The sequence below is a fragment of the Rhinolophus ferrumequinum genome, chromosome 22 (genome assembly GCF_004115265.2).
Source record: "Rhinolophus ferrumequinum isolate MPI-CBG mRhiFer1 chromosome 22, mRhiFer1_v1.p, whole genome shotgun sequence".
Classification (NCBI taxonomy): domain Eukaryota; kingdom Metazoa; phylum Chordata; class Mammalia; order Chiroptera; family Rhinolophidae; genus Rhinolophus; species Rhinolophus ferrumequinum.
Window position 1 is genome coordinate 5,547,986 of NC_046305.1, and position 22,116 is coordinate 5,570,101.

A 22,116-nucleotide genomic window follows, 5' to 3' on the forward strand; every position below is an offset into this window, starting at 1 on the left:
AAATGATTTATATGGCACATTAGCTGCTCTTTACCACAATGACTATGTATTTCTTTCTGTTTAAAAAGAAATACATAGTAATTGCAAAAAAATTCAGAATTTACAGAAAACTATGAAAGACTCACTTGTGATAATCCTACTGAGGTGACAGTAACATCGGTGCATGTTCTTTCTGACGTTTTTCTTTGTGTATATGCCCATGTGGATATACATTCTTTTTAAAAATACCATATTGTACATGGATGCCCTTAAAAAACAAAGCCAAATTAACTTCTGCAGTTAGCCTAAAAGGGTTTTTATAAAATCTTGGCAAAAAGTTCATGATGATTTGCATTGTTTACTAGTCACTGCTATTTGTCTACAATTAATGTTTTTCGATTTTCTTGTTCACATTCTAAATTTAAGAAATTGTTGCATTTCTGTGAATTTAATTTTAATCTTAATCAGATTGTTACACATTTTCCTCCATTTCCTTTCCCACTGAATTCCCTCCTTACACATACGTGATGCCATGATTTGTCACAAAATACTCATTGAGGATTGTTTATTTAAATTGATCTAGTAAATGCTGACAGTATTCTGGTCATCATCAGGTGGGTATTAAAACCAAACAGCAAACACGATCGGCCCTTCACAAGCCCATGGTGTTCATCACCAGCCGTATTGGAACAGCAGTCCAGGGAGGGAAGTGATCCACAGAGGGCAGTGCAAAGACGAAAGAAGTGCCCAGGCCTTTTTCCAAGTAGTAATTGAAAAGTTTATAGGGGCATATGATCAGCGTCTGTAAAACCATTAAGGAGTTGGCTGTGGTGAGCCATCCCCGTTAGGATAAGGGGAGAGACAGTGTGATTAAGTTCAAATTCAAGAGAGCGTGCGGTAGAAGTATATGGCCCATCGTAGAAGCATGAAAATGGTGTAGAAGCAGCCCTTTTGTATTTTTTAAATCTCTTTTTAAAGATTGAAGTGGATTAGCATAGTCACCTTGATTATTAAAAAGAAAGTTTTGCAAGTACTATTAAAATAATAAATCCTACATTTTATTTGTAGCCTGAATTTTTTTTTTTTGAACTACCTTCTGTAGTTGTAAAATATAAAAATTCTCCTAAAGCATATTTATTCACTTCTTGGTGGGACCACTTATCTTGTTTTGGTGACAGGAGCAGCACTGCCTCGAGTTCCAGAGGGACCGGGAGCCATGGCAAGCCTGAGGGTGGGGAGGAGCCGCTGGTTCCCGAAGGTGCAGGGCAACCGCCAGCAGGAGCCCAGGAAGCAAGTAAGCTGTCACTTTGCTTTTGTCATTGCAGAACCCCAGTGTTGGACGCCCACATAGTTCTCTGTTCCCTCGATGGCGCAGTTTTGTTTCTTGTTTTTAATACATTGCTTTTGCCTCTGTAGTCCAGCTATTACTATTAATAAACAAAGAGCAGGTGCGGCAGGTACGGAGTGTCAGCATTTCAGATGGGGCGTCAGTGCAGCACACGTCCCCTCTGAGATCACAGTGACCACCTCAGGTGGGCATCACACTGACAGTGTGGGAGCTATAAATGTCTGAATCATTGTTACCATTTTTATACCTAGCAGTGGAATTCAGAGTATCTGTCTTCATTTTTTAATCTAAGAGTACAGGTGGTTTATGGAGGGGAAAAAAAGGAATAAAATCTAAACAGATTATGAGTGAATCCTGTTTCATACAGGAAGTGTCATTTAGGGAAATGTTCAGAACCCTTTCCTAGAATATTTTTATGTAACCATTATATGAAAGTTAGTGTCGAGCACAGAGTAAATTTTCAATAAATACCTGACAAATGAGTAAATGAATTCTGTTTCTTATAAAGATGAATAGATACTGCATTGTAACAGAGTTTACAAGAATTAAATATGAGTATGTGTGAGACAGCTGTCTAGTAAGCAGATGTTGTTAGGAGCAAAAAACTGATCCTTCACGGGCCTTAGAGGTAAATCCGAGAAATAAGTATTTTCAATGGACAAAACAGAATTTAAGGTAGGTCAGCTTTACTATTTGTGCCTGATAGTCCAGATTATACCAAATGCTAAAGAGGCAGAAAAATACTGTTTTAAGGTTAGATTTTGTGACGGTTAGAAAAAAGCAAGCTCAAGTCATGCCCTCTGTGAGGGGCAGTCTGAAGCAGGGATTTTCACCGAGGGTTAGTCGGTGACGGTCTGGGCCTTTGGGAAGGGCCGTGGATGGAGCTGCACATACAGCCCCAACAGTCTTTGCACCATTTCAGGTGTGAGTGTGTGTTTGCATCATTCTGGGGGGAGGTTTTATCTGAGTGTCAAAAGTTTGTATGACTCCAAAAAGGTTAAGAACTACTTATCCATAGGAAAGCTGGAGTGTCACGCTGGTGCTTATTTTTCTGAAAAAAGTTGGATTTAATGATCATTTGCTTTATTTCCCAGAAGCTCCTGAAGAGTCATCAGAGGATGTGCCAACATACCAGGAAGGCGCAGCTGCAGAAAACACAACTCAGAACCATCTAGATATAGGTAAGTGGTCTTCCTCTCTTTAGATAGGTGCTTCCCATGGGAAAATAAGAAGCCTTAATCTTTGTTGATCTCTCCAGAGGAGACACACCATTTCCAAATACACGTGTTGTGGAATTTTTCTCTCTGTAGGGAATTGAATGTTATATTAGAAAATGTCTATGTCAGCTTTGAAGTTAGATTAATTAAGGTTGCACATGTGACCACCTGTCACTACTTTCCTTTCTGACAGCACAATCAGACAAGTTCACATGTGAACCATCGGATTCCAGCTCAGGAGAAAGAAATGACTTCAATCTTGACAGCCCTTGTGGGGTTGCAGAAGAATCTACTTTGTGTGAAACAGGCAAGGAAGCAGGCCCTTCAGATCAGCCTGGCGCTGAGAGTGCTGGCGGTCACAGCACCAGCCACCCAGGGCCTCAGTGCCAGACGGAGGGTGTGGGGCCCGTGCCTCCCGAGGAAACAGCAGCCAGGGACTCCGCTCTCCAGGACACCGATGACAGTGACGACGACCCAGTCCTGATCCCAGGGGCAAGGTATCGAGCAGGACCTGGTGACAGGTTGGTAAAGTTTTAATACGAACTGTAAAAAACAATTCACAAGGCTTTCTTTGAAGTCACGTAGAGGAGTTTTCTCCATTTTTGACAGTTGCTTCCTCGAAGGGTGTCTTAGTCATATAAACTTGTTTAAACTGTCAGTCGTTTTACATAGGACGTTCTTTGAGGAACAGAATAAGAAGTCTCAGTGCCCTGCAGGCTTGCTCCTCTGTGTACAGACCAAGGGAAAGGAACGCTGACAATGACCAAGAGCTTATTCATAAAGTCACAATTATATTTAGCTATCAGATTGCCCTGTACACTTCCTGCCTTTACCAGTTTTTTTGGATTTTTTTTTTTTAAATGTTCAGCTTTTCTGCTTTTCTACTGACCCTGGATTAAGGGTTCTCATTTTGAGAACATTAAGTGTTTTTTTTTAATTTAGACTAGACTTAGTAACTCAATTTAGAAAATGAAAAAATCACACCAAATAACAAATATTGTAACTACAGTAAAGAATTGAATTAACATGTTCATAGACTTTTCCCATTTTTCATTTTATGTGATCATAAGGATATATTTTATTTTTAATAGACAAAATAAATATTTTTAAATATATTGTATTCCATACTTTTCAAAAACTTCTACAATTCGTGCCGTCATACCTCATTGTAAGTTCCGTCCTTTTTCAGAGAATAAAATTTTATCCTTAAAATCATAGCGCACGCAGGAGTGAGGAACCATTTCACATATCTCTATACTCGGTATATTGCTATTGATAAACTATTTTGACATACTGTCAAGTGAAGAAAATAATGAAAAGATTGATTTCCCATTAAACAATGACAATGTTATATAATGACCAGGATCTTAATGACGTGGGTTTGAACCCTGGTTTCACCATGTACCAGCTGTGTCCTCCTCATTCAAATTGCTCAAGGTCTCTTTAAGTTTCCATTTCCTTATCTATAAAATGGGGTTATGATTATCTAGAATTGTAAGACTTTTTAAAAAAATCAATCACAGGACTTGTCTCACACTAAAAGCACAAAATAAATGATCGCTGTTAGTAAACAACCAAGATGTTGTGTGTCTACTTAGACTTAAACAGCAGTTACCATAGGAATGGCTCTAAGGGTAAAGACTGATGGACATGTGAACACCCTGAGCAGGGCAGCTTGCAGTTCAGTGAAACTGCCTTTTCTTAAGTATGAAAGGATGTGTGTCTTTTAGTCGTGTTTAGTCAGTGTTTATTTACTTTGCTATGGCACTGTTTATAAACATAAAGGAAGTAACCTTTCCCTGTATTTGTACTTCGAGATAAATCATACAGTTTCCCTTTTGCTGCACACATTAGCCTAAAGCCTTTTTAGTACACATATTTCTGCTTAGTCAAAGTACAACTTAGTTAATTTCTTTCCGTACCCAGAGGGAGTCCCATAGAATGTCGTTAGCACTCGATGGATGCAGATAGGTTAGCAAGCACAGCACAATTTGCCAGTCAAATTGATGGTTTCTGAAACCCAGAGCGGAGAGCTCGAGTCGACAATTATTTTAAGGTTGTACATTTGTGGCCTTCTGTTACATAAGTGAACGTATGCCCTTATTTTTTTCTGTGCTTATGTAACAAAAGCAATACTCAGGTCATAATTGAAAATAAAATTTAAGTATCCACTTTTTAATAAAATGTACCATATCAGTTCCAGGTTTGTTTGTTTAAGTAAGAAATTATATTTTTTAATACATATTAGACACTTGGGAAAAAATTGTAATTATTCAGCATTTCTATCCAGGCTAATTATAACACTATTGTATCAAGCCTACTTTATAGCTGAGGAAACTGAGTCACTAAGCAGGGACTTTGTATACTCTACACCTAAAAATGAATTTAAAAAAAAAAAAATCCACAGTAGTATGACACCAGTGAAAAAGGAAGGATTGGGGGAAGCATGGTTCCTAGGAAATCCAGAACTTCCTGAATGTATTACATATCCTTAGTTTGGAGATATTACCAGGAACTAGAATAGCTTTCTATTGAGATTTACCATTTACCATTGTCATAATGTTTAGATAATTTAGATGTTTTAGGGATCCTTCTGGGGTTTGCATCTCCCACAGAGTTGGCACCTGATAGCCTCATTGACCCAAGAAACCCAGGTGCTGAACTAGAATAGCAGAGTCTTTCCGAGGTGAGACCGTCAGGGCCAGTGTGTGGGACTGACCCCACTTGATGCGTGTGTCCCTGAATTCATATTCACATGGTTAGATCCAGATTTGAAAACCATCTCGGTCTACATTTGCTTCCCTGCTGTTTAAAAACTGAAATATTACTTAACAGTCTGTATGCTCAGTTTAGGTATTGAGCCTTAGTTTGTCCCATGTATTTTGTTTTATTCTACAGCACAGAGTAGTAAACTTACTGAAGAGTAACAGAAGAGTAATAAAATTCGTACCCTTTGAGAAACTTAATTTGTTGAAGGAGAGAGGACAATACATAAGCCATTTATAAGAACAGGAAAACAGTTTTATAAATTTATGAAATTAAATGCAACGTTATATATCCCCAAAGATATACATACGGGGGTGATGCTATAGCGACTGTTTCACAATTGCACCCATTTTTCTTTGAAATTTGCATTATTTTTTCCTAGCTATTTGTAAATTTGTAAATAGTGAAAAATCTTCCTTCTGACTTTCATCTAAATAATTTTTCAAGTCCTAACTTTCTTAGCACCATCTTGTTTAAATTGCGAAGTACCTGTATAGAGTATACTTTTAATGTTTCTGCACCTTTCTAAGGGCTCTCCATCCTGAGACTACTGCAATTTATCTTACTACTAAATCTGGAGGAATAGGTATGTTGACTTTTATTCTAAAGAGAGAAAGTTTAAGAAATTTTGCTTCTTAAGAACATGGAAAGAATCATTTACCAGCTGGAGGCCTGTGATTTTTGAGAATTTGTTTCCGAAGGGACAAAAGATCCCAAAGCTCCTTTGTAAAAATCATCTCATTTGCTCTTAGAGTCTCAGGATACATTCACACTTGACGAAATGTCACCTGAAGGATGCATGTCTTAAAGAGAAGCTCAGTTAAGATTAGTTTGCTTAGGGTAGAGAAATGGCCCAAAAATTTATAACGGTCAAAGTATATACTTGGATCTGTACTTTCATTTGTATAAAGAATTACATAGTAGATCTCATAATTTCTTTTTGCCCTAAATAAAATTTTAAAAATGAAACCAAAAAAGTTTATACCTAAGCCATTTTGGACACACATTTAATAAAAATATCAAAATAGGTCTTTGCAATGCAAAGTAATGATTTCTTTTTAAAGATTTGCATTCGTATAATTTGGTTAAATAAATATGACCTGGTTTTCACTTTTGGGCTGAGCTCAAGCATGAGAAGGAAATGTGTTAGAAAATACAGGCCTTAACAACTAACATACATATTTTAAATGGAATGTTCTTATTAACTATAGCTAGTCTCGGTGCAAAGACAACTGGGACTCTCCACAGCAGAGGTCGTCAGACTTTGTCCTACAAGGCCACATAGTTAGTATTCTAGGCTTTGCTGGCAAAGAGGCAGAATGAAGGCTGTTTTGTAAGCACTTCCATAACCACTTAAAATGTAACCGTTGACAAATACAAAAACTGTTCTTAGCCTATGAGCCATTACTGAGGCGGGTGGCCGGCAAGAGCCGTGGTTTGCTAGTCCTTGCCCTGGAGTAAATAAATCAGTCTTACACACAGGTAACCAAGGTTTAAAACAATGAAATGTGTGATGGCCACATATTTGGTCCCCTTTAATTTTGTCTACGGCAAGAACACAGAACATTAAGTGGAAACTAAATTGAAGGAAGAAACAATCAAGCATATACTTTCTAATCATAGTATTAAAAACAATACCAATTGGAGCATGTGTGCCTCTTAGTGACTTTGTACTGGATTCGGAAACATAAACATGTGCCTTGGAATGGAAGGAAAGGCAAGCGGTCAGGTTTTCTATCTAGGTGGTCTTTATATACACTGTTCCCACGGTACCAAATCCATCTTCGAGTACCTGGTGTGATGCCAAGCTTGTGGCGCTTCCTCTCGCCAAATCCAAAGCTGTTTTGTTCTGAGAATAGACCAGCATCTCTGTAAGCTTCCTGAAGAAGTCCTCACACAGTCTTGAATAGTTTTCAGTCATAGACTTAATTAGGATGCCCTAAAGATTTTTTCTGTAAAGAGTCAAGATGTTAACCCTATAGTGCCTGTTCAGCACTTTTAAAAAGTATTTGTTATTTGCATAGAAATTTGGCTCCATTTATCTACTTTGAAGCCCAAATTCTTTGCATACTGTAAATCTGCCACCAACTATTTGGTTGTCATTATAATCATTCTTTCAGTATTTCCAATGGTTCAAATTTACTGATTATTAAATTGCAGGGAGCAAAAAAGGAACCATAGAGAAGGAATGGGACTCCTAGGGTGTTAAAAGCTGTTACACTTCGCTTGCTTGGTATTTAGTCTTCTGGTTCGGACCAATGCATCAGCTCAGGTCTTAGTTATTTATTTCCTAAAGAGCAGCCCTGACGCGTGGAATGGAGGTGCTTCCGCAGGTCTCCACACGCTAACAGGGTAGGCTCCAATCTATTTAGAGAGAAAAGGGACTGAGTGCAAGGTCTTCCTTCTACTCTACCTTCAGCGATTGTTTCTGTTTCCTCAGTTTCCTGATACACATCGAGTTGAATGACATATTGTCACATACTATCCTCAATCACAAAGGGAAACATGGTTTTTTAGATTTAGATGACTGCTGATAAAAAGTAGTGACCTTAATGCTTTAAATATTTGGTTCATTGAAGTCTGTGAGTGACTTTAGTTATTGTGTTCCTTTCACTAGATTTAATATCAGAGGAACAACAATAGGTGATAGAATAATGAGGTAATTCAGTCTGTTCCTTCATTTTATTTTTTTCTTTATGATGAATTTGCCAGGTCCTCTTTTTCCACAGCTAACCACCTTTCCTATTAACAGTTAATACTTCCTTGAACTTACTGAACTCTAAGTGCTAAGCATTGTAAAGTAGGTTGCTTTTCACAAACTGTATTTAGCTGCATGCACTGCATGGGAATAGAATGAAAAGACTTCCTGTGTGCAGATTTAACTCATGTTCACTTCAAGTGTGTCGTATGAAGGCGGCTGTCATCAGAAACGATGTACTCTACATGTGGGTTACTTGCTTTGAATATTTTTTTGAAGAATGCAACTTACGTTTCCTTAAAACTTGATTGGGATAACAATTACGCAACTTTCTTATTATTAAAATGTACTCCTTTTCCTTGAGATCAGTAACTAAAAATGGACTTGAGTCTAATTCTGTGCGTAGTTTAAGGCTGATTTTTTTTTTTTAAGAAAGCTGTTTTATAAATAGCTTAGTAACTTAAGAAGGACACACATCAAGATGATTCGTAACTCTCAAACACTGCTGTAATGTGAAGACTAACAATGGGGTACATTTTAAAATATAACCCTAAAGGGAATCTCAATCCCATTTTTCACGTAAAATCTGGTTTACTAGACAGAATCAACGTGGGACCTAATTCTGGTGACACGTGTCTGTTATTTACCATTAGTTTTTAAAACAAAGTAGAATATAAAACATAATTTATAGCAACAATCGGAAATGTCACATTGTTGGTGCAGTTCCCCCGGGGGAGTAAAGAAATGATGAAGTAAGCCAAAGGATACGGTGGATGGGTAAGAAATCCCTTGTTAGGGCCCGTCCTCATGAGGTTCCCGGGCAAAAGGCTCGAAATTGTTTTTGCGCTGGTGTTTCTAGGCTGTTTTGACATTAAGATATATTTGAAGTAACTTTCCAAATCAGTCTCTTGCTAAAGTTATCACTTTCTAGGTAAAAGACAGTAAAATGGAATTTATTTCAGTGCTTTTTGATTTTCTGGCTTATGCCTTTATACTTTTTATCCGAAGTACTCAAAGCCAGTTTCAGTTTTTACAGTGAAGATTACAACTAAAATGTACTATGTTGCTTTAAATGGGTTATAGAGAAGCAAAAACATGGAAGTGGAGATTATTGTGAACTAATAAACAACGGTAAACAGAAAATGTGACATTTAACCTCCCCTTAGATTGAATGAGATTAGACTCAGTTATTTCTTTCTCACATAGAGACTGTCTGGGGAAATTTCTAATTATAAGGCAGTTTGTTCCTGCCCTTGTTCTTTGTTCCTATTTTTATCCTCCACTCATTTTCTGCCTTTTGTGGTTTTAATTCAGCATTTTATGATTCCATTTTCTCTTCTTCCTTGGCATATCAGTTATACTTCTTTTTGACTATTTTTTATGGTTTGCCTAAGAGTTTGCAATATACATTTACAACTGATCCAAGTTCACTTTCAAATAGCACTGTACCGCTTCACGGGTAGTATGAATACCTTACAATAATAAACTCCTAATTCCGTCTTTCTGTCCCTTGTATCATTGCTGTTGCCCATTTCACTTGGAGACAGCAGTTTGCCCTGTGTCCTGCCCTCTCTTACGGTTCCAAGAAGAATTGTTGACTTTTCACTCTGTTCAGCTTTTTACTTGTTAGTTCAGCGTGGGGACTTAGAGCTCTGTACGTGGAACCGGATTAAACAATATTTATATTCCTGGGATATATCAACTTGAACATGATGTGTTATCTTTTGATACATTATTGTATTTAGTGTGCTAATATTTTGTGAAGTATTTTTGCATCTATATTCTGAACAAATTTCCTTTTGTATATTTTCATGATCCTGTTCTTGATAAAAAGTTACACACTAGCCTCAGAGAATGAGTAGAAAACTATTTTCTCTTTTTCTTTTCTCTGCAGAGTTTGTATAGGATTCTAATGATCTTTTCTTTGAAAGTTCAGTAGGCTCTACCTATAAAACCATCTGGATCTTGTGTTTTCCTTTGAGGACAGTTTTTAACTATTTCACTTTTTTTATTAGTTACAGGACTAGTTGAACTATCTCTTTAGTCAGTTTTAGGGTTTTTTTTTTAATTTGTCAATTCATCTGAATTTCAAAATTTTATTGTACTGTCTTTTTCATTTCTGTGATGTTTTTAGTTATAGCCACTTTTTATTCATAACATTATTTAAATCCCTTTAATGTTTTCATTATGGCAGAACTCTATATTGTTACTCTTCAAAGAAACGATTTCTGACTTTGTTGATCCACTCATATATGTTGACTTTGTTTTCTATTTCTACATTTTTCTCTCTGTATTATTTCCTTCTATTTTCTTTGAAATTGTTTCGTAGTCTTTTCCTGACTCCTGCAATTATACACATTCAGCTTTTTATTCATTAACATCTAACTGTAGTCAGAGAACAGGATGGGTGTTAGACCCATTCCTTACAATTTGTAGAAACTGGCTTTGTGGCCAGGTACATGATAAATTTGTAAATGTTTTATGTGTGTTTGAAAAGAATATTACTCTAATTTTTAATGTAGAATTTTTATGTGACCATTAGATAAAGACTGTTAATTGTGTTCAAATCATCTATATTATTTGTGTGTGTGTGTGTGTGTATGTGTATGTGTGTATGTGTGTCCGCATGCCAGGTTGATTTACATAATAGTGAGAGAGATGTGTTGAAATCTTCACTATAGTGGTGGGTTTGTCTGAGTCTCCTTGTAGTTCTGGCAATTTCTTTTTCAATGCATTTTGAGACTATTGGGTAATTATATGTTAAAACTTTTATCTTCCTTGAAAATTGAGTTTATTATGTAGTAATCCTCTTTATCCTTAATGCTGGCTTTTAGCTTAATCTATTTTGTCTGGTATTAATGTAGCTATGCCACCTTTCGTTTGATTCGTATTTGCACAATGTTATTTTGCTTGAACCTTTCCTTGTCCTTATGCTTTAGGTATGTCTTGACAATCTCTTCTTTTTCTTTGGTGAATATAGTCTATTTAAATTTATTATCATTATGGCTATATTTGGATTGTTTTCAATTTTTACTTCAAATTATCCTGTTTTAACTATGTTTCTTTTTTACTTTCTTGCCTTTTTCAGGTGTAAAGTTTTTTTTGTTCTTTTTTTTAAAATTTAGGTTTTGCTTCTTCCTTTATTTTTTTCCTTCATTGGGTTGGAATTTATACTCTTTTACTGTTATTTTGTTTAACTGAAATTTTTCATCCTAATTTAACTTCAGAATGTCTTTCATGAATTTTAAATTGTGTGCCAAATTAGTTTCATGTATCATAAAAGACTAATATTTTCCAAAACAACTATGCAAATAGTAGGCTTTTTAATAAATATTTGTTTGCTGATAGGTGTTCTTCACATATATGTGTATATGTGTTCTACTTCAATGAAAAGTTTACAATAAAAAAGTATACTTTCTCTTTCATATGTAGAACCACTTTCAAACTCCTACCCAGTACTGCCTGTTTTCCTATACTCTTTCACTATGACAGACATAAAAATCTTTTTAACCTAATAGACATATAAAGAGATCAATTTGTTGTTGTAATTATTAGTGAGGCTGAGCATCTTTTTGCATATTTATTACCTGTTCATTTCTTCTGTGATTTTCCTACTCATGTCCTTTGCCTGTTTTTCTGTTACATTGTTCATTTTTCTTACTGATTTGTGGACTTTTAAAATATTTTATATTTGTGGTCTGTTCTATGTCAGAATACAATGTTTTAAATAACAAATTCAAACTAACAACTTATTAAGTAATATCATGTGTTAGGAAAAGTTTCTTCTAGTCATTAAATCAGTCTTAAAAAGAGCCCATTATGCCTCAGTCTCCAGTTCTGTCACCAACTGAATTTTTAGGAGAGTAAAATCTGCCACTTGCACTCCAAAGCTCTACTCCAATGTGGAGTCCATATAGAATGTATTCTTTTGAAGGTCCTTGTTTTATTGCATGTATGATAATATTTATTCTCTTTTTCTTGACTTGTCTCTTCTTTGCTGGGAACATCTTGAAATAAAATCTCAAAGCATATGTTTATCCATTGCTTCTATATGTTACCTTAGTTTCTTTTGGTTTCTCTTTATGCCTTTACATTTTCTAATAAGGAGAGAAGGAGAAATAACATTGAATGGGATTTGTTGTATTTGTAGTCAATTGCACATGGATTTTGTCTGTATGATGTTTTTATAAAGTAGCCCTGTAAAAACCAGTGTGCCGCATGCTATTTCCTTTACTCTCTCAATCAGTACCAAATTTCTAAGTGATCTCTTAACTAAAACATTTTGTTTTAGTAACTCAACTAGTCTGATGTAGTCTCACTGTTGTGTCTGCCTTTTTAAGCTTTCGGTTGGGGGTGCCTTACTGAGATCATTTTTAGTCTACATATTTTCTAGACTTATTGTATCTTAATGTTCATCATTTTCATTCTGTAGTGGCCTGTGAATGTTCTTTACTGATTTGTTTTTTACTTTAATGTGCAATTCATAGACGCTCTGCTGTTGCCCGCATTCAGGAGTTCTTCAGGCGGAGAAAAGAAAGGAAAGAAATGGAAGAACTGGATACTTTGAACATTAGAAGGCCACTTGTAAAGATGGTTTATAAGGGCCATCGCAACTCCAGGACAATGGTACTTACTCATTGGCATTTTTAGAGAAAGTGCAGTTTCATAATACGAATGTTTTCCCGTAATGACTATCTTCACATATTGCCAGTGTGATTCCAACATAACACTGTTGCACCTTCACAGTTACCTCTTGGCCCAAACATGGTTCTTTTAGTCCTATGGTATATCATGAAAGACCATTATTTTTTCACAAGAAAACTCTACCCTGTTGAGGAACTATTGTAGAATTTTTAATATTTTAGCTTGTACAGTAGCCATTGCTTCTTGTTTGCTCTCACACTTGCTATCTACCTTCCTAGTAGATTGTTTTAGTTCATTATTAGTACTCTTTGCTGGTTTTGGAGAGAAAGATTTGGATTTATGAAATCCAGGATCATTGCAAAATAATAGTTACTTTAATTATAACCCTGTTAATATTGACAAGTAAAGATTTGTTTTAGTCACTTTGTAGCCTTTAATTTCCTCATCTATGAAACAAAAAGAGTAGACCAGATCATCTCTAATATCTTTTCAAGTTTTTACAATCCACAAGTCTGTATACCCACACAATATTATTTACTGAGAATCTTGCGAGGTGATTAATATGTTATAACTGTTACTCTGAACAGTTTATATCTAGAAGGTGTTCTCATATATTCTTTGGGGTATCAAAAAGTATCAAAACAATTGGTTTTAATCGGCTTTTTCAAGGTCTAGGCAAAAAGTTACTTTAGTGTAAGGAAATAATTAGCTCTCTGTAGCAATCATTGCTGGTAACAATTTAATCATTAAAAAGTACTGTTATTAATAGAAGAAACTAATTTACATGTCTTATATTTTGCTCGTTAAAATGATGGATAAAAATAATTACGGGTTGGGATGAAAAAAAGATGAGTAAATATAATAATAGTTCCAAATAACCCCTCTTTGGTCAAAAATAGCAAAGTAGCAGCTGCAAATAAAATTATTGAAAAAAATCCTGATCTAAAGTACAGAGATTTTGATGGTTCATTCATATACATCCATTGAAAACTGTCATCATAACCATTCCAATATATCATGTTCCTTTTCTTATTGCTTCATAAAAGTAAATGTTTATATCTTTCCTTCTCAATTGTGAGAGCTTCAAATAGCTAATAAAAAGATTGATACTTTTTGTTAATACTTTTTGTCCAAAACCCAGTAATCCCATTCTCATTTAGGAGTTGTCAGTTCAACACCTACTTTGTACCAGGTACTGTTTCAGGCACTGTGATGTTCAGACACATCATTGAATGAGACAGAAAGCCCTGTCCTCGTGGGGGACTTTTCACTACTGATGGCCGTGTCCCCCTGCTAGTAAATCCCTGTCATGATTTGAAGATACCAGAAGGCAAAAGTCTCTTCAATGCTTATTTTATTTTCTAAGCCAGTTAATTTTTAACTTGATAATAGAGTAAGTCTCTTTAATAACTTTGATTTGAACTTTCTTGTAATTTCCTTTTTTTTAAACCCGTAGATAAAAGAAGCCAATTTCTGGGGTGCTAACTTTGTGATGAGTGGTTCTGACTGTGGCCATATCTTCATCTGGGATCGTCACACCGCTGAGCATTTAATGCTTCTGGAAGCTGACAATCACGTGGTGAACTGCCTGCAGCCACATCCATTTGACCCAAGTAAGAGGACCTTGTATAAGGCAAGGGCTAGAAATCCTCAGTGTGGCTCCTCACGTCCCGTCGTTTTCTAGTTGTTTAGTAAGAATAATCCAAGTTACCCTAGAAGGCAGCAGCTGGAATCAGTTACAGCTCTACTTGGGTTTAAAACAAAGGGCACTTGTAACCTGCTTTTGGCAGAAAGTACGGGGAAGCAGGTTAAAGCATGTATTGTCCTAGTATTTTTTCTAAGTTGTATTAGCGGTAAGAGGTTTGGCTGCCTGAACTTGTCATTGCTTACCCAGGTGGGACCTCCAAAGGCGCCCTGGCTGGCTCCTGCCTTCTATTTGAAATTGTCCCTGTTTCTAGTAAAGGAGCAGTGACTAGAGAAGAAACTGGAGTCATACAAGATGGCCTCAAAATTGTATTCTAGGGCCACTTTTAGGAAATCTTCAAGACAGTATTCTCAGATAGCACTTAAATTTATCAGTACAATTTTCATTCCATTCCTTTGCTGTACATGTACATACAGTAGGTCCTCAATGTTGTCAATAGGTTCTGTGACTTTAAGCGAAACAACATATAACAAAACCAGTTTGACCACAGGCTGACTCTTATAAACAAGAGTTAGGTTCCTGGGGCATCTCCTCATGTATGCATCTCATCATTGTTATAGTGACACAATATTGAACAAAACGACTTTATTTGAGGACCTGCTGTATATGCATACGTATATACATGCATATATACATATACACACACGAATATATGTGTATATATATGTCTGGAATAAATAGCATGTGTTCTAAGTTTATGTTAATATGTACATTTTATTTCTAGTTCTAGCCTCGTCTGGCATAGATTATGATATAAAGATCTGGTCACCACTGGAAGAATCAAGGATTTTTAACCGAAAACTTGCTGATGAAGTAAGATTTTTATTATACTTATTATAGATCATATTTCACTTTGTTCCTGAAATCCTTTCTTAACAAAAATCAAAGCAGCTCATTATTAGTTGGTAACATTAAACAAGTTAATGCAGTTAAGGAGGTCAATTTTAAGCAAAAGAAAAATTAAAAATTAAGATAGAAACATGTCTATAATACGAGAGGTATTTTGCTAATTAGAACATTGAATATTAGTAATACCAGATTAAGTGCTTTGTAGTTTAACAAAAATGGTTGACTGTTTGTGCTTATTGCAATAAAGAATCATTAAAGAAAATGCTTTTAAGAAAATAGTTTTTATTATGCTAAGTGAAATCAATCAGACTGAGACAGACAAATACTATATGATCTAAATGAACAAACAAAACAGAAACAGACTCATAGATACAGAGAACACACTGATGGATACGAGATGAGATGGGGGCTGGGTGAGAAAGGTGAAGGGATTAAAGACAAATTGGTAGTTACAAACAGCCACGGGGATGTACAGTACAGCCTAGGGAATACAATCAATCATATGGTAATAACCATGTATGGTGTCAAGTGGGTACTAGACTTATTAGGGGGATCACTACATAAATTATATAAATGTCTAACCACTATGCTGGACACCTGAAACTAATATAAATAATACTGAATGTCCACTATAATTAAAAAAGTTGTCGCTGGAATATATGGTACAGCATATGGAATATAATCAATAATATTGCAACAACTGTACAGTGTCAGATGGGTAATAAATACACTTACTATCACTTTGTGAGGTATAGAAATGTCTAATTGCTATGTTGTTTTGTACACCTGAAACTAATAAAAAGATAGTTTTACTGGAGCTGTCTTCCATAGTCATAACCAAATAAGTAGCAGAACAAATAACTGGAGAATCTTTTGTTTTATTAGTATATTTCAATATTTCCTTAACTTCCTGTTAAATCAATAGTTTTCAAACTGAATTCTGTGAAGTTTTAGGTTTCTTATGAAATTGGGATAGGAAAGCTGAGCTCTGTCTGTGCCTTTCCTCCCCAACTTCAACTAGGGTTTTTATTTGTGGGTTTCTTTGGAAGATTTCTATGATAAGAAGGGCCCGTTGCATTAATCAGCTACTAATTGCTTCTGTGGGTAGGTGAGGGCAGTTCAGGCTGGTACTGCACCTTCTAGGAAAAACAGTGAGTAAATAAGAGTCCATTGCTAAGAGGGAAAAACTAGTACTTTAGAGCAAGGCTGTCACTCGCCTGAGGCATTTCTACTCTTGGTATGTCAGTGTCAGTGCTGAGGTTAAAAAGATAAGCGCTGACCTCAGAGCTGGTGGACTCGTGTAAGGCAGACATATGAACAGACTGCTGAATAGTGTCATGAGTGTCAGGGAGGTACGTACAGTGTTTGGAAGCCCCTATAAAGGAGCAGCTGTGCTTGTAAATGGAGTGGATGGGAGGGGGATGTCTTCACAGAGGAAACAGAATTCACAGGCAGACAAGGAACAAAGAGCACTTGAGACAGAAGGATCCCGAGTTGTCCCGAGTTGTTATAAGGGAAAGAACCCTCAGTGTGCAGAAACTACAGGGCACTCGTAGTGAGAAAGTCACTCGGTCGGACTGAAAGGCTGCTTTGGGGCAGGACTCTACAGGGTCCTGGGGCACCCCAATAAGCTGCACAGGGTCCAGGGCGCCCCAGTGAGCTGCACAGGGTCCGGGGCACCCCAGTGAGCTGCACAGGGTCCGGGGCACCCTAATGAGCTGCACAGGGTCCGGGGCACCCCAATGAGCTGAGAATGTGTGTTTCTTTCACTGGGGAACTGTTGGTGAGGTGAGTCTTCCTCCCCCTGTCATGCTTCGCTTTCTTCCCGCGCCATGTGCTTTGCTTTTCCTTTATTTTTTCCTTTGCTCACCATTATACATTAGATTCCTAGGTGTCTTGGAGATGCATTTAGTCCTATTCCTGATACTTAAGACACAATTCATTGGTATCTTGTCCAAAGGTTTATTTTCAAGATTACTTTGCCTCAGTGAAGGTGATGATTTCTCAAAGGATCCAAGTGACCCTGGGTAATAAATTAACTTGACTGTATCTCTAGAAGTCACAGTTCTGTTGTAGGTGAAAACAATGAGTGGACACAGCATAGACGGCTTTGGGGAACAAATCATAAGGAATCCTAAACTGAATTCTTGAATGTTTTAAGTAGCCCCAAAGTTGACCTGTCGTCCTGCCAGCTGAAAGACGAGGGTTCTCTGATCCCACTCCCTCATGCAACTTAAAGTGACGATCTGGCGTGGAGAAGCTTTAGGGGGGAATGGGGAGAGACCGCATACACCTAGAGAATAAAGTACTTCCTCCTCGGCCTGCTCGTCTCTCACCATTCTCCTCCTCTTCAGGGAAAAGTCCGGTCACTCTGAGGTCTTTGACGGGGTTGTTTCACTTGCCTCCCAGGTTATAACTCGGAATGAACTCATGCTGGAGGAGACCAGAAACACCATCACGGTGCCAGCCTCTTTCATGCTGCGGATGCTGGCCTCCCTGAATCACATCCGAGCTGGTGAGAACTGAAATGTGCTGCTACAGTTACCATTAGGCCTGAAAAGCGTGGGGTTACGTAAGCTCTGCTCTACAGGGGTTTAGATTCTTTCCTTACATCACAAAAAGAAGGCAGCCTAACTCATGATCTTAGCACAGTAACTTATTTCCTCCTGAACCCAATTCATTGCAAACTGTCAAAATGAGAAGACAGAGTCACTTGAAAACTTGAATTCACTGTGCTTTCTTCTCCGAGTGGAGGACCCTACCACGAACCTTGGCGTTTGTCATCGTAATAAGTACCCTTTGATGGCAGATTTGCTCAAAATCAGTCATAGGCCAGGCGAAAATAAGTGTAACATGCTAAGAAGGTTGAAAAGATACCTGTTTTTGCCAAGATTTTTTTCTTTGAGATGATAAACTGTGAGGTTCTGTGCCACAGATACACAGAATGCGTATATTATAACTAATATTCAGAAGGAATTCAATAATCTGTCTTCATAATAATAGAAAAGATCCAGTATCCATTATAAACAGAATGTTTATCAAAGTGTTTATCACTGTTCACTGATTTAATAAATGTCTTCATATGTTGGGTTTCATCTGTCAATAATACCAATAACAACCGTTTATAGAGGACCTATCAGGTATCAGGCGTGAGCCTGGACGCTTTACAGATTTGTCCTCATTTAGCTCTAACCCTTCACAGAGCAGGATTTTGGTAATGCCTCCGCTCGGGCCCCACCACTGATAAGTGGAGAAGCCTGGGTTTGACTCGTGCCTTCTCCTCCCCCCCGACCCAGAGACCTCCCTGGCAGGAGTACGCTCAGGTCACGGATCCAGGCTGACCGGATCTAAACTGCTTTGCCAGCTCATTCCCAGCCTTCTGCCCAGCTCTGTCCTCCACCCACTCTGGCCCTCCTCGAATCTGGGGACACATCGAACTCTTTCTCACCTTAGGGTCTTCATAACCATGCTGTCCGCTCCACTGCTCATCCATCTCCTAAGTCAGTGGGAGTGTGGAAGCCTCTAGTGATGAATAAATCTCAGACCCAGTCTTCTCTTGCTGAGGACGGGGCCACTGAACTGTCCCCTGTGTCTAAGCGCACTGTTTTCCGTGTTACTGGGGAAATATTTCCCTGGCAGAAAGGGTCCCATGCTAGTGGTGGTGGCCACTTTATACTGTTGCCTGATGGAAGGAGTAGAAACTTACAGTCGTTGACTCTGAATCTTCACTGAACATCTTGTAGTAGTCGGCCCTGAGATGTAAAACAAAGGGGCTCACGGTCCAGTCTGAAGAAGACCCGCAAACAGACCCTGACTGCAGTTAGGGTCATTAGGCGGTTCCTACCGGGAGTTCTGGAATATGGAGGAAGGAGTTCAGCATTCTGCAGGTCAGATGTTTGAAAGAGCCCAGGGAAAGTTTCATGCGGGGGATAAGAGTCGTGTTGAGTAAGCAGAACTTTATAAGCTGAAGAATTGGGCGAAAGCGGCCCGCGCACAGAAACATGGAGTGCGCACACGAGTTTTTAATCTAGATCAACTCTTGAGGGCAGATACGATGTCTGATTTGGTCACCATCATATCCTCAGTTCTTAGCACAATGCCTGCAACATATATCAGATAATTTAAAAATTCTTCTTACTGATACACAGAACCTCAGGAATGGCCCCCAGCTTCTCGTTCCCCCTGGTCACTCCCAATACGCTTCCTTAGTCCTCAACTTTAAGGGACACAGCTTAAAACCGCTGCAATCGACTATAATATATCAGTATCTTTAGGGGTTTTTTAAATTTTTAAATGTTTAAAATTACATGCATATTCAAAGTTAATAGTGCTGTGCTTCCTTTACTCTTTTTTTAATTTCCCTCTAGAGGCAAAAAACTAAATCTGCACACAGTGGTGAATTGATTTTTTTACGTGATGATGGGTTGAATTATATATATTTTAATCAGTTTTAAATAAAAGGTATTGAAAGTTATTTGAATTGTCATACTAAAAGTATTTCTTTTTGTGAGTCTCCTCTCTGTGTTTTCCAGACCGGTTGGAGGGTGACAGATCAGAAGGCTCTGGTCAGGAGAACGAAAACGAGGATGAAGAATAAGCAGCTCTGACTGGCAAGCATTTCAGATGTTTTGAAATTTGTATGACAGTCATTCTATTTTTTTCTTTACAGAGCTTCCGTGCAATTTTAAGGTTCTGGGTTTTTGGAGTTTTCCCTCTTTTGGGGGATAACCTAACATTGGTTTGGGATGATTGTATGCATGAACTTGCGAGAGTGTGTAAAACAAAAGTAGCAAAATGTTTTAAAACCTTTTTGCCATGTATGAGGAGTGCTAGAAAGTGCAAAGTGCAATATTTCCCCTGACCTTCAGACGTGGGAGCTTGAATCAATGTTGAACAGTAATTTCCACGATAGTGACAATATTGGTTCCAATAAATTTCTACACTCGCCATTTGCATGTTTGTTGCTTTCTAATTAAAGAAGTTGGTTGTTTTAAGGTCTCCTGAATCTGACTTTGTATTTAATACCTTGTTATCATGACCCACATTTTCCAGTCTTCTCTGTAACATAAGATCGTCTTTATTCTTTTCTAGATGTAATAACCTTTTCTGTTTTGACTTGTGTGTGATAGAATCATATAGGAGAACTCTTTTCATTTCTCCTTCCCAAGTACTTTTATCTTCCCCTCTAGTCCTTCTCTGTCACCCTCATTACCCAAGGACAGGAGTTAGGCTTCCAGCACAACCCAGAGCCTCCTGGACAGCTCACAGATTATGTTGGCACAAGCTAATTCTGAAAGCTCTGGCTTCTGCTCTCTTGTCTCCAACTCTGCAGGTCCACCTGAGAGCTGTGACCATCCTGTCCTCTAGTGTCTTCCTTAACTCTGGTGTCCACCTCCACTCAACACCAGGCCTCGGTCTGACAGGTTATGGCCTGATTGCTCCTGCAGACCTAACCCTTCAGTCGTCCTCCCTCCCCTCTCTGAAGCTGTCATTCTTTTCTCTCTGGCTGGGCCATGGAGACTCATAGGTGCAGCCAAGCAAAGCATCCCTCTCCGCTGTGGAGACCGGATCACTCCTCCCAAGGTGGCTGCAAACCCTGTTGCTGCCATGACAGGTCCGGCTTGTGGATGTGGGCTGGGCAGCTTCCGCGGGACTTCCACATCTGGCTCTTACCTGGACAGGGCACACGTGTCTGCACATTAGAGAAGGTGGTCAATGGTCCAGGGGAAACTTTAGCCAAAATGGGGAACTGTCCTGGCTAAAGATGATTTCCAGGGAGGGCAAGGCTCTTAGTTGCTGGTTCCCCATTAGTTATGTGACCTGCTCAAGCCACCTGACTCTCCGGGCTCCTGCTTCCTCACCTCTAAAATGAAGGTGATCATATTTGCACTACCTATGTCCCAGGGGGCTGTCCTAGGATCATGTGACACCATGGAGGTCAAAGGGCTTTAAAGAGGAACTGAAAAAAACCACTGAGCACATCAGAGGGCATTTCCTCTTTCACGTAGTAAAGCAGGAACAGGGATGCCTCATTACAGAGGTTTTGGGAAGCTGACAGGGCGGAGGCTCCCGGAGGGCTCAGGGGGGTCCAGGAGGAACTCTGGCAGGAAAAGCAACAGAAGAAAATCAAAATGGTATATGTCCCCTCTGGCACAGGACGGCAATAGTCAGGGAGGTTGGGGGGGGTGGAGAAGACACATGGGAAAGCCCAACTTTCTGCTCAATTTTGCAGGGAATCTAAAACTTACTAAAAATTTTTTTGTTTGTTTTAATGGTATTTGTTAAAGGAATGAGGTCCCCTAGTTTAAGTGATTTTGCAGTTTTGGTGTGGAGTGTCACAAAGGAGCAGTCCAGACAGTCAAGGGGGCAGAAAGAGAAACTGTTCTACAGACACAGAGTCGGCAAGTCCTGGCCACTTCGATGACTCAGTGTATCTTGGCGTGCGGGGACCCCAGTAAGTTAGACCGCTGGACCCGAGCTCGCCAGTCCATTCAGAAAAAGGACCATGACATCAGTCGTGGCAGGTGAGGGGGTCAGATAAAGGTGATGGGTTTCGTGCCCTGAGGTGGTCAGTCTCATTGATCACATGGTCAGCCCCCCCGCCCGACTTTGCTTTTGGGGTGGACATGCGGAGAGCAGTGCTGCCCATTAAACCTCCCGTGAAGACTCTGGGTTCAGAGCATTTGGTCTGTATTTCTTGGTCATGTAGAGAAGTCACTGACAATATTCCACGAATCTCATAGTCCTGGACGCAGTTTGTGAATGCGTGGATGTGTGTGCCCAGGTCAGTGTGGCACATCCATCCACCTGCAGGTCAGCCCTTCCTGCTTCGTCTCCTCTTCGTTACAGCCGTGGGAAGGGAGGCTGGAAACGGATACGGCGGTGGGAGAGGGTTGGGGTAAGGAGGCAA

General features: G+C 38.6%; 1 protein-coding gene across 1 annotated transcript in view; it reads left to right on the plus strand.

Annotated features, from left to right (window-relative positions):
• Positions 1-20,204, plus strand: part of DCAF6 (DDB1 and CUL4 associated factor 6) — a 72,387-nt gene extending 52,183 nt beyond the window's left edge. Inside the window, 9 exon segments of the mRNA XM_033092231.1 lie at positions 1,158-1,273; positions 2,422-2,508; positions 2,738-3,065; positions 7,928-7,969; positions 12,496-12,634; positions 14,109-14,265; positions 15,082-15,170; positions 17,616-17,721; positions 19,739-20,204. Of these exon segments, the coding sequence (XP_032948122.1) occupies positions 1,158-1,273; positions 2,422-2,508; positions 2,738-3,065; positions 7,928-7,969; positions 12,496-12,634; positions 14,109-14,265; positions 15,082-15,170; positions 17,616-17,721; positions 19,739-19,803 (1,129 nt within the window). The 3' untranslated portion in view covers positions 19,804-20,204.
• Positions 20,205-22,116: the final 1,912 nt, after the last annotated feature.